Source organism: Vicugna pacos, unplaced genomic scaffold (assembly GCF_048564905.1).
Source record: "Vicugna pacos unplaced genomic scaffold, VicPac4 scaffold_21, whole genome shotgun sequence".
NCBI classification, from domain to species: domain Eukaryota; kingdom Metazoa; phylum Chordata; class Mammalia; order Artiodactyla; family Camelidae; genus Vicugna; species Vicugna pacos.
In genome coordinates, this window is record NW_027328742.1 from 16,237,648 (window position 1) to 16,251,147 (window position 13,500).

Below are 13,500 nucleotides of genomic sequence, written 5' to 3' on the forward strand. Positions count from 1 at the left end.
TTTGGGGAAGGTGTTGCGATTACCAGAAATTGGGCCACCACTCACCCTTTGACCTTTCATGGTCAGCCTTGAACCTGTCCTGGCACCTGTGGGAGTGCCAGTTAGCATCCTGCTGTATTTCAGTGAGTGTGTATTGAAGCTCAAGATCTACTGGGAGTTGACTTTTCCACCGTCTCGGTGCTAATGGCTGTGCCATCCTTTTAATGGCTGTGCCCGGCCCCCTTCCCTCCTGTCTCATGAAGGAGCTCAGGACTGATTGCACAATTGCAGAGCAGGGGACAGAGTGGAAAGAACTTTATAAGTGGAAGGTGGAAGGCAGTGTTGGCAGTAGAATTCTCAAGTCAATTATAAAGTAAGGGTCTTCTGTTTGCTGGGGGTACCTGGTGTCACATTAGGGAGCTGTGAGCCTTGGGGACTTCAGTGAGTGGGTGGCTCACTGTATATACTGTGTTGCTTCTTAGGCGGCTCAAGAACAGTTGGCTTATAGGTGACCCATTCACTCAAGCAAGGGTCTTTTTGGGGATTTTCTGCACTTGAGGATAACATGGGTCACATGGGGGGCAGGACCAGCCAGTCACAGCTTGGTCCACAGTCACCTAGTGCCCTCGCGGCTTTCATCCCATGGATGCGTCACCTCCCCCTCGATGGGGACAAGGTCACAAGTGGTGGGGCAGCTTCTCAGTGGCGAAGGCATTGCTCTCCAGACCCAACACTCAACAGCATGGACCCCTGGTGTTGGCCACAGTCTTAGCTAGATGAGGCTGTTGAGTAGCTGAGCTCATGAGACGTGGGTGCCATGCTTCCACTCTCACCAAGAGCTCTACTTTTGAAGGTTCTGGTCAGACAGCCATAAATACTCCCTAGCCCATAAACAAAGAACAGTCCCTTTCACTCGGGGAAGGGCACACAGAAGGAGAACGGATCATCCCGAGAGCAGGAGAGGCCAAATCAGTCCTGCCATCAGGGGTCTGACAGACGAGCCAGCTCAGTTCCTCTTACTAGTTGTTTACTTGGAGGATCTGGGGTATTTGGGTGACCTGCAAGTGTCAGGAAATAGTACACGAGGGCTTTGTAGATTTTCTGGTCCGGTGTTAACTCACCCCATTGTAGCTGTTGTGCAAGGAAACAAAACTTGGTGGACAACAGGCCATGGCCTGTGCTCCCTGGTGGAGCCAGGAGATTACAATGTTAAGAACGACTGCGGGGGCATCATTTCTATGTTGAGAGGCCAGATGGCCTTACATATCTCTCATGCTGGATGTCTAAGTTGCAAAGGGAAACTGGATTTCATCCAGCTCTCCAGCCAAGGAGGAGACCACAAGTGGCCTCCCCCACCAACTGTGAGCTCTTTGCCTCCACTGACAGCAGCATGTATAGCAAAAAGCTGGGCTGCCACCTGCGTTTCCGTGTAAACATCCGAGTAGCCACAGCAATGGCCTCGTGAGCGATGGTGTGCCCAAGGAAGCGCTGTGTGGGACAGAGGGAGGAGTGCTGGGGTCAGACACCGGGAGGGCAGGCAGGCAGTGAGGACATCTGTGCAGTGCAGGTGCCATGGAACTGAGCCAAAGGGAGGCTGGTTTTGAAGCAGGGAGCCTGGGCAGTGCCGTGTTGTTCGTAAGAAGATCCTGGGCTCTGGATCCAAGAAGTCATTGGCTTGATTCCTGACCCCAACCCTCATCTTGGGCAAATGTTTGAAGCTTTCTGTGCCTCTGTTTCCTGGTGTCCCAAATGGGGACAATACTAGCAATTACCTCTGAGAGGCAGGAGGGCCTTTATAGATGTCATTTCATTACGCTCACAGCAGCCCACGAGCAAGGTGCTAGGTCCCCCATTTTCACGTGGCAGACGAGTAACTTTTAATCAGTAATCACGCAGCTAAGTTTGGTCATATTTAGGATTTGAATTTGATCCCTGTGTCCAGATAATTTCTATTCTCGCTCAGTATTACTGGAAATCTAGTAAAGTCAGAACAAACACTGCTGGGAATTGGGAGCTTGAAACATGTTTGTCGTCTTCGCCATTGGGGAGTATTGAGTTCCTTGCAGCCCGTCCGAGGCCCCCTGCATCTCTGGCTGCCCCTGGTGGGGTCTGCAGGGCTCTGGGCAGCTTCTCCTTGTTCTCTACCCCCAAGGATCTCTGCTCTGTACAGGTTGATTCTCAACCCTGACTGCATGGTAGAGCTAATGTCTAAAAACAAAAAAAGGTGGGGACGGTTCAGCTCAGCGGTGTAACACGTGCTTAAATGCAAGAGGTCCTGGGTTCAATTCCCAGTACCTCCATTAAAATAAATAAAGCTAACTATCCCCCCCCCCAAAAGTATTTAAAAAACAATAAAGAGTACAAAGGCCCCACTCCAGGCTGTGGTGCACTATTTTTTAAAGGCTCCCAGATGCTTCCCATATGCAGGAGGGTGAGAGCTATCCCTATACACCTCTTGTGAGCTTGTCCACTCACACACATTAGCCTCTTGAAACAAGAAAACTACTTGGCTCAGCCTAGAACTTTCTCCCGATTTCTAGACTCTTATTTGCCTACTGCACATCTCTCCTGGAGCCCACAGGCACCCAGCCAGAACTGAATCAGTTGTCTCCTCTCATGACTTGCCCCTCTTCCTGCTCTTCTTATTTCATGGAATGGCACTATAATTTAGACACTGCCAAAGCCAGAAAGCTGGCCGGCATCTTTGACCTCTTCCTGCCCTTCCATCACACCTGTGGCCAATCCGTCCACCTGCTGAAATGCTTTCTTCTCTCTCCTCCAGGCAGGGCCTCAGCAGGCCTCCACATGAACCTGCCAATAGTCCTCCCTGCCTCTATCTTGTCTCTTTCTAGATCACTTTGCTTGTCTCCTCTACCTTGGAGGCACACAGAGTCCTTTGTGATGTGCACTTGTGATCTCTCCACCTGGTTGCCTCACCTGCCTCCCACACCCTGTGCTCGCTTCTAGACTATTTGCAGTTCCTAGAAGGGACCTGGCTTTGTTTGGCCTCCCTCCTTTGCATGCACAGCTCCCCAGGGAGAAATGGCCTTAACATTATACCTTCCCCAGATCGCTTCTAGGGCATCTCAGAAATCACCACAGTGGTTCTCTCCTCTGTGAGAGCCTTGGCTACAGTTCCAGCTCTCTGCCCCGAGCACCCTCTGCTGACTGTTATCCAAGCCCTCTTAACACGCCTCCTCAGCCATCACTTTACAATGAGTCCTGTGCTCCTAGGAGCTCCCGGAAGCAGGGACTGTGTCTTTTTCCTCTTTATTCTCAGAGCATTGTAGAGACTCAGATACAATGGTGGAGGGAACAGTGGTTATTCTGCAATTTCTCTAGAGTTGGGGCCTAGGGGTAATAGTCTGGTGGGAAGAAGGGCTTAGGGGATTTCCCCTGAAGCGACATTTTCAATTAACATTTCATGTTGTTTTTGTCTACTATTTGAAGTTACGAGTCTTAAAACAGAATGATGATTTGTAAAAATTACCCTACCGATGATTGAGGAAAATGGCAGTTTTTCGTATTTAAGAATATTATTTTAAGTTTGTGTGACTGGGGTGGTGGAAAATAGAAATGCAGGGGCTACTAAAGCATTCTCATCCCCTTCCCCACCCTCAGGTCCTTTGGACAGAAGAGACAGAGGGATTTGTCTTTCCTTCTACAAATTTTTATAGTTGACTCCCATTTTTTCACATGCGCCTTCATTATTGCGGCCTCGTTTTCATCGTAGACTAGGTGCCCCTTTGTCTTGAACTAAGTCCCGGTCACTGCTCCCCCTTCCTGTTGGGATGTGCACAAAGAAGCATGGCTCTCATCCTAAAGTCAGAGAAAGGGTAGAAGAAGCAGGGAAACATTTGTTGAGGTGCCATCAGTGTTTGAGCAGTGTTTGAGCAAGGCATTTTACATAATTGGAAATGTAAATTTATTGCTGCCACTCCTGCTGCAAAATTAAAAAATTAAAACTATATATCTTTGTATCAACATTCCAGAGCTATGAAAAGATGATTTCTGAGTCATCTGTATTATTGCTTCTTTCCATCAGCTGAGATAATTCAGAGCTGCTGGTGCTTGCAGTCAGCAGCAGCAGGACAGTATGTTGTGAGCATGAATAACTCTTGGGAAAAAAATGCCTTTACTAGGAGCATCTGAAAATGTCTCCAAATATAGATTTAATAAATTGAATCACAGATCTACAGAATGTTGGCACTGAAAAAGTCTGGAGGGAGCAGGTCAAACTCCTCTTTTTATAAATGGAAAAAAATGAGGTTCAGCTACTAATAGAAAGTGACATTTGTCTTTTACAATGTAATAAGCTTCTAATAATCCCCATTATGAATAGTTCCCTTTGTTTACAACTGAAGATGGGGGTAAAGCATATGTTGGTGAAAGACTGTACATTCAGAGATGAAAGCTGAATCTTAGACAAAATTAGATGTTCATAATGCTTTTGAGTCCTGAAAAACAAAAACTTACCATATTGGCAGCATACAAAAAATACTGAAGAAAAGTTTTTGGTCATTTAAACTGCCAAGTTTAAATTTAAAATTGCCAGCTAATAAGTTTAAATTTTCATTGGAACATGCTTGTTGAAAAATTGAAGATGAAGACTCATTTAACTTTATCGTTCTTCCTTATTTAAAAATTTTCCTTATTATTTTTTTTTTAGTTTTTTATTTGAAGTATTTTGCTTTACTTGTGAAAGCATGCTCCATTGTTTAGAGAGGCCAGAGTTGTGGTAGTGAGATCTTGGGAATGAAGTTGCCTAAATTCATATTTGAACACAGCAGCTTGCTTCCTGAGTGATCTTGGACAACTTAACTTCTCTGTGCCATAGTTTCCTATAAAATAAGAATAAGAGAGTTGCTTCTACATGACAGTGGTAAGGACGGGTCGAAGTAATGTACAGAATCTCCTTGGAAGGCTTCCTGGCTCAGAGGAAGGGCCATGTACTTAGTTACAGCTATTATTATTCTATATCTGGTTTTATAATCCAGGTAAATCTTGAGTCTTACTGATTTCATCTCTTAAAAAATTCTAAATATAAACTCTAAAACAGAAACTCTACAACTTCATAGTTGTAGCTAATTAACACATAAACCTCAACGAAGAAACACACAGTGGAGACCAGTTAGCTGCAGACACCTGTAATACTTTCTGTCCTGCACAGACTCTAAGCTGTCACTACCGTCACTTCTGAAATCAAAGGCAAGCTAAGGAATAGAGCTTTAAATCTTGGCCTCGTCAGGTGCTCAGACCATGGCAGGGAAACAGTTTACTTTTCACATGTGCATTTTCAAAAAATAGTATTTAAACGAACACTGTACATATTTTGTTGTGTGTTTGACATCGTTAACAGAAAAGAAAAGAAAAAAAACAGGAAAAATCCCATGCATTTACAAATAAGGAGGCTATGTCTGAAAATTATTATTTTTTTATATTATGTTTAGGATTTAGTGACCAGTTAGGAGAAATATCATTTCATTGGTGTAATCCCTTGATTGACTGAACATGCTTTTTTAATTAGGAAGAAGAGCGTGTTCCATTTACCACCCGGAGAAAGTGTATACATATAAACCTTTGTGCAAGTGCTCTTTTCTGTGTAAGAACCTGCCACAGACTTTTAAAATCTAATGTGAAATGCTGAGAAAACTGAAAGTCAAGCTGGGAACTATGTAGTCTCATAGAGAAAACTTTTTCCAGAGAACATCTGAGCCAACGCAGGGCGCCACTCTGGAGGTTCCACAGTCTCTTCTGCACACAGTGCTTCCCCCAATTCTTTTCACCTCATTTGTTCAAATCAGATCAGTGGTTTAGGATACTCCAGGGTCTGATTAAGAGACCAGATGGAGGCATTAAGGTTTCTAAAATTTTCCAACAGTAACAACCAAGGTAAAATATCTAAGAATAGCCTAACAAAATGATAGTAGGAACTGTCAAAAAATAAAAGTAGAAACTACTGAAAGATACAAAAGGTGCTTTAATCACATGATTCTAGATTAAAAGATCATATCTCCAAAATATCAGAAGTTATAAAATTCATTTGGATTTATTGTGAATAAAATCATATTAGTAATATAATAATTAATAAGATAATGAGAGTTTTACTAGTTCAAGAATAGCCAGATTAGAAAATAGGGCAGGAAGTCCAGATATGGGCTCTGATATCAATAATAATTTAATATAAGAGATGGAAGACATTACAAATCAGGGAGATAAATAAAGGTTATTCTCTGAATGGAACGCTTTTTAGCTACTTGGGGGGAAAAGAAAAGATTGAAATCATACAGTGAACCATATATTGTGATAAATTCCAGAAACATTTAAAAAGTAACACAATTAGAAAAAAAACTAGAAATAAATATGGATGAGTATACAACCTCTAGATGAACAGTAAGTTTCAGAGGAAAGTATACAAAGATTTCCATGCATCAGAAGCATCCTAATTTTAAACAAAACACCAGAGGATGTTATTTGTTTACAAATCCGACAAGGGGCTAATTCCTTCAATACATAGAGAGTTCAGATCACTTCAAAGGTAACATCAAAAAAATCTCAGGAGCATAGAAGGCAGAGAAGATGAACACACATTCACAAAGGAAAAAATAGATGTCACACTTCAATGGTAATTCACTCAGTGCACATCAAAATGAAATAGTTTTCCACCTCTCAAGTGAAACAGCTCTGTTTATGAGGATGAAATGACAGTGATCACCAATCCCATGCCTAGGTTACTGGATAATTTTTTGTGAAGTATGGTTGATTTACAATGCTGTGTTAACTTCTGGTGTACTCCTCAAGCCTTCTTAGAAAGCAGTCTGGCAGTTGATATCAAGAGTCAAAATTATTCATATGTTTTAATCCACTAATTCAGCTTTGAAAAACTTTTAATCAGGAATTATTTCAAAATGGCAGGGAAAATTCAGTATGGATGCAAGTCACAGACATACTTTTATATATATATAAAATCTCAGCCAAAATATTCTTCCAACACTTCACAAAGTAGAATAGTATGCAGCCACGAAAAGTGTGTCAATGAAAATATTTTATGACATGTCAAAGTGTTATGCTTATGATAGATTTGAGAATAAAATTAATATATAAAATGATTTGTAATATACAAACAATGCACCGTTCTGAAGGAATTATGTCTATAGGTAGAAGCATTAGTCTTATATTATTTTTTATTCATTTTCAGAGTTGGAGTCTTTTGATTGTAGGTGACAAAATCAATCTCCAATGTGTTTAAACAACAACCAAAAAATGGGGATGCATGGGATTTATTGGTTCCTGTAAATGAAAACCTCAGGTCTGAGCTCTGGCTTCAGTCAAGGAGAGATACCCTAGCCCAGATGATGTCAAGGGCTGCTTTTGTCCTGTCTTCATTCTGTATCTAAAGATGTCTCAGCATGATGCTTCTGGGCACTCAACATCCCAGATCATCCATCCAAACCAAGACAGGTCTCTTTTGGCAGCTTCCTCTCTTGATAGAGGAAGCTTATGATTCACATGGACACCAGCACGTATCTCCTCACATAATAGTGGCTCTTCCTGGGTTATTTGCCAATTCTCCAATCATGTGTGAGGCCAATAGAATGAGGGGTATTATTTGTCTTAAACCAACTGAGATCTACTTCTGGTGCTTCAGAAAGAGTGGGTCAATCGAGCTTAAATCACAGGACTAAAAACAAAATGGAGGTTACTTATCCTAAAGCAAGTTCTGGGTCCTCTTCTAAGACTGGGGACAGATCCAGGACAGCAGTTCTGTCCACTACTGAGTACTTTCAAATTTTCTTTAATGAGCAAATGTTAAATTTATGATCAGAAAAGATGATAAATAAGAAGAAACTTGAGGAAGGAGAACGGAAAGCTTTCCTGTTTCTTAAGAAATATTGAACCCATTAAGTGTTTCAGAGAATAATGGAAATGTGTCAAGTTTGTAAAAGTTCTGAAATGAATTAGAATTGATTTTACAGACCATGTAGGGGACAGTGATATACAGTTAGTGTGTCTTTGGGCTTTCTGAGTATTTCAGTACTTTCACTTAAAGTTGCTTCATTTGGGGCAAATTGCGTCATCTCCACGTGGCCCTATTTCCTCATCTGTAAAAGAGATATAATATTACCTTCCCCACAGGGTGATTGTGAGGATTTTGAAAAATAGATGTGTGCTGAAGCAATAGTAAGCATTTAAGGAATCTTAACTATTATGTTTACTTAATACATAATTAAAAATCTATTATGCAGACTTTTAAAAAATGCATACTATTTAAATGGCCTATATGTGCTGTACAAGAGAGGAAGGCTTAATATACCTTCTATAATACATTTTTCTCAGTCTTAACTAATTTTCACATTTAATCACACACACACCAAAAAGTTATTCCTTTCACAAGCATGAAGACTTAACTGTGAAGAAAAGGATGATGAAAGAGAGTAGAGGAGAAAATAAAATGCTTTCTCTACAAACTGATGGCTTAAAAACTAAGAAAAACACCTTTTTAAGACTTTGGTCACCATATTCATAGCTAATACTTAGGTAGAGTTTTTCACATGCCTGTGGTTAATGTTCCAATTGTTTTCACAATTAGTAAATAATTGACTCATCACAATAGTCTTATAAATTGTTATTATTATACCCCCATTATATGGGTGAGGAGATTGAAGCCCCTTGAGGTTAAGAAATTTGCACAAGGCCCCACAGCTAGCTTCGGAGCTGGGATCCAGATGCATGAGTGTGGCTCCAGGAGGGGCTTGTAAACACTCCCTCTGCTCTCCCCTGCAGGTGCAAGCCAGCGGACCACTGTTACTATAAATAACATGATGTGGTTCACTTAGTCCTGAAATTCACATTCTTTGTACCTTTCTCTCTGGGGCAGCCAGCAGGAGCAGCCAGGGACACTGAGTACATGCTTCTGGACTATGACCAAGAAGGTAGATGGAAGGAAAACAGTTTAAAAATGGGATCTTTAATATGCATTCTTCAGTGGCCAGAAATAACCTGCCTAGTGAGGAACTGAAACCCTATCAGCCACGTGCAAATAATGCTTCAGACACCCCCGCTGCCCTTGGGTCCACGCAGTCAGATCTACAGTGGATCAGGGACATGAATCTTGTGCAAATGCAGGGAGTAGGAATACCTGCCATTTTAAGATCTCAAGGAGTATGAAAAGCGTGTGAAGCTTTCATCAGCAGAGACCTGCTGTCACTTCCACTGTTTCCCTCAGGGCATGTCCACAGCTTCACTGGTTCTATTCAGAATGAAGACGACAGCTAGCACCTGCTGACCCCTGAATCAGTGATAGGTTCTCCCTTGAAAGGAAGCATATCCCCTTCATGGGTTACAACTAGTTCATAACCTAAGTAATTCTACAGATATAGAAGGGATACTTTCATTGGTTCTGCTATCACAGACTTCCCTCCAAAAGAACATGCCACCAGTTACCCCATTTTCACCCATTAAAATATACTTAACAGGCTTCATTCTTTAGTGCAGTTTTCGGTTTACAGAAAAATTCACAGAAAGTGGAGTTCCCATATATTCCCTACGCCCTGCACACAGCTGCTCCTGCTTTCAGCGTGTTACATTAGTGGATGCACTCATTCTTTTTGACATCTTTCATTCCTCCTCCCCTAAAATTTAACATGCCTGATATTCACGTCTCTTATGCATTTACGTGTGATTTGTATCACATCTCACGTTTATGTGAGGTTTACAACACATGCATGTTTTCTGTTTAAGCTGGGTTGGGGGCAAGTTTTCTGTGTAAAAATACGATCATTAGTGAGTCTCATGCTGCTGGGTTTTTGGGTTGTCAGGTCCTGTTGACCATTCCTTCAGTTATTGGGATCATTGTCTACGGACTTTCAGTGTTCATTGTATTTTCTGCAAAACCTCCCAAGAACCTGAATGGAACAGACCCAATCCAAAAGTACCTGACTTTGCAGGTGGGCCACGCCCATCACTGCTTCCCTCATCAGTTTTATCATCATGGTGACACTGAATGCCATATTTGAGAAAGTGGCAATCATGATGACTGACTCTGGTAAGCTCCTCCTGCAGCTGAGGCCATTTCTACACCAGTTTTAGAACCAGGTCAAAACAGAGACTATCTTTTAGGCACTTCAATTCCAGTACATTACAGTCTTTAGTAATCTTCAAGTGTAAACGTATTTCCTCTAGCCTATATGAGAAGTGAATTAGCTCCAGTTTTGCATTAGTAAAAGGGACAAAGGAAGCTTTAGAATGTCCAAGCTCTGTGTAAATATGTCAGTGCTTAATAATAATTTCAATTACATTAGATAATGTACCCTATTTTTGAAAGTAAATAGTCTCTGTATTGCAAGTATGTGGAAGAGTGTCGTGGTTCCAGTGGCAGATTTGCTTGTGCGTTACGGAGAGGACAGTTTTATGTGTCTTCCCCCCATGCTGTTCCTGTTAGTGTAGCTCCATTCTCATCAGCTGCGGCTTCTATAATAAATGTTTCTTCTCTCTGGCTTGTATCCCACCCAGCGGCTTAGCGACCTAAGTTAAGTGCTTCCCACACGTTGCATGTGGCTGGGTGGTTCTCCCAGTGGTCTGCTCAGTGGTCATCTTCTGAAAATACAATGACCAATTCAAATTCTGAACTAGGAGGATGACCCGTTTTATGTTCCCCAAATGCTTCTAGCAAGTTGCCCCATGTTTTGTTTGTCTTCTTCAATAGTCCTACCTTACTGCCGTTCAGGGAGACAAGAGAATATTATTTAGCAGGATGTTTAGAAGTAGCTTTCTTTCAAATTACACCTGACAGAGGACAGTTCTTGACCATTGGATACTGTTGTCCTTATAAATTTTAAGGAACGGGTGACTTTTTTTTTTTTTTTGCCTTGTGGGATATTGCGTTCTTAGTGGGAGAAACTCTTACAACATTGTGTACAGTTGGAAATAACATAGTGGATAAGTTAAGAAATTCAAAACAGCTGATATAAAACAGTGTGAATTGCGTATATATATATATATATATATATATATATACATACATATTTATACATATATATACATATATACATATATATATATATATATATATATATACACATACATATTTAGCGTGTTAACTCATGTGTCCGTGGCTTTGATTAGGGTTTCAAAGCCGTTCACAGATTTACAGACTTACCTTTTCTTTATTCTAGCTGCAGAGCTCCCAAGGACCAGACTGACTATGAGAATAACCCAGCCATGAAGGTGTTCTTGTTTCAGTTTGTCAACTACTACTCCTCGTGTTTCTACATCACATTCTTTAAGGGCAGATTTGTGACTTATCCGTGAGATCTGGTGTATTGGCTGTAAAAATACAGAAATGAAGAGGTGTGAATACAGCTTTGTGTTCTGACAGTCTAACCTGTTTCAGGATTTCTCTTAGTTGCCCAATGAAGAGTGTCTTTACTCTCTGATCCTTTGATTTTTTTAGGCATAAAATAATGACTTTATTTCATGTTAGAGCTATCTAAAATTTAAATGAGATTTTCTTTCTAATATTCCAGTGTGACCCAAGTGGCTGTCTCCTTGAACTGATGACACAGCTGACAATAATCATGGGAGGACAGTCCATCTGGAATAACATACAAGAGGTGTTGCTTCCGTAAGTACTCAGTCATGTGTTCTTGGGGTGAGAACGGCCCACCCACCCACGTCATTTTCCTGCGTGGCCATCTCTAGAACAGGGGAGACTCTCTGCTTATTAAAGCTCTCCAGATAAGATGATCCAGCCAACAGTATAAACGTACCTGCTGTTTAATAATTATGTTTAAATACCTTCCTTTTTATGTTTAACATAAATCCTCAAGTGCTATAGTCTCTGCTTATTAGCCCACCACTGGGGACTGACTGATCAGAGCCCATTGAGAGATGGCCCTTTTTGGGGCCATGAACTAAGTTTTCCCACAACTTCCTGCAAATTTCTCCTCCTTTTATATATGCATTTAAAAATCCATAACAGAAATTTGTTGAGTGCCTAGTATGTGCTAGTCACTTTATTAAATATTGTACATATATGTATGTGTGCGTGTGTGTGTGTGTACAATTTAATCACCCAAACAATCCTTATTCTTATCTTCCTTTTGCAAATGAAGATCCTGTGGCTTAAAGAGGGTAACTGATTTGCCCAAGCTCTCATTGCCAATAAGAGACCACTGTGGGACTCAGATGTAAGACCCTATCTCTCTGAATCCATGTTCTTCTAAGAACAGAGTCTCTCTTGGGTTCCTAAGGCACAGGGTTACATAACGTTTTAAGAAACACTTGTCTAAAATAATAACTACAGAGATTTTGACTTACTGTTCTCTTCCTAAAAATGAGAAAAGCAGATGTTAGCCAAGGTCACACTGTCCTTTTGATTTTCACATAAGCCCAATCCCACATCAAAGTGGACAGTCCAGTGTTATCTGCAATTTCTGAACATTTCAAGGAGCTTACTGTATTCGCTTTCTGTTGCTGTTGTAACTAGTATCCCCAAACGTCATGGTAGTAGGAAGAAAAAAGGAAAAGTCTCCAGTAAACAACACAAATTTAACCTTGTAGTTTTCTTGAACGCAGAAGCCTGCTGAAGTCAAAGTGTTGGCACGACTGTTTCTGAAGGTCTCAGGGGAACCTGTATCTTTGACTTTTCTGGCTTCCAGAGGCCACCTGCATCTCTTGGCCTGTGACTTCTTTTTTCAATCTCAAGGTCAGCATTGTTGTGTGCCTCTGACTCTGATCCTGTGGTCAGATCTCCTCTCCTCTCTCCCCTCTTCTGCCTCCTTCTTCCTCCTTTAATGACCCTGGTGATTACACTGGGCCCACATCTATAATCCAGCTGGTCTCTCTTAGAGTCGACTGGTTAGCAACCTTAGCCACATCTGCAACCATAGGCCCCCTTTGCCAGGGAATCTGACCTCTTCCTATGTTCTGGGGATAAGGACATAGACATATTGGCGGGGGGGAATATTTTTCTGCCTACCACACTAACCTTTTTAAGATTATTTCTGGCTTTGAGTTTCTGTTTTCATGAAACTGTTGATCTCTCTTCTGTCTTGCCTTCCACACCAGCATTCTGCTCCTGGCCAACGTAACTGCAGAGCTCGCCCCTCTCTGTGGTGTCCCCCAAAACCACTTACACAAGCAGGCCTTACTGTTGTTTGGAGCATGGGGCAGAAACTCAAACAACTTGAATTTTGAAATAAAAAACCTCCATCATTTTAAAATCTTCCATGCCACTATAAAAAAATTAATTTTTTTAACTTCGTTTTTTAATTTTTAAACTATTTTAAACTTTGTAACTTTTTTAAACTTTACTTTTTTTCTTATCATCCTTCATTGTAGGCTCCAGAAACCTGCTCTTCTGCCCACCACATCCAAGTTCCCCTTCATTGTTTCTCCTCCCTTCCCTAACCTTCCTTCTCTCGCCCTTATTACCAAGTTTCTGTCCATTCTCTTTATAGGGCAGTTAAATTATTTTTTCTTTCTTTCTTTCTGTTTTTGCCGAGTGAAGATCTTTGGGTG

General features: G+C 41.2%; 1 protein-coding gene and 1 long non-coding RNA gene across 2 annotated transcripts in view; one reads left to right on the forward strand and one right to left on the reverse strand.

Annotated features, from left to right (window-relative positions):
• LOC140694506 (uncharacterized) overlaps window positions 1-13,500 on the forward strand; it is a 48,060-nt gene that overhangs the window by 23,172 nt on the left and 11,388 nt on the right. The window contains exons 4-5 of the long non-coding RNA XR_012070135.1: window positions 11,154-11,328; window positions 11,505-11,602. This is a non-coding gene — a long non-coding RNA (uncharacterized lncRNA). The remainder of the gene's footprint in view (window positions 1-11,153; window positions 11,329-11,504; window positions 11,603-13,500) is intronic.
• The window catches only part of LOC140694505 (netrin-1-like), a 171,713-nt gene that overhangs the window by 1,459 nt on the left and 156,754 nt on the right, over window positions 1-13,500 (reverse strand). The window contains 1 exon segment of the mRNA XM_072957723.1: window positions 11,138-11,304. Coding sequence (XP_072813824.1) covers window positions 11,138-11,304 — 167 coding nt within the window.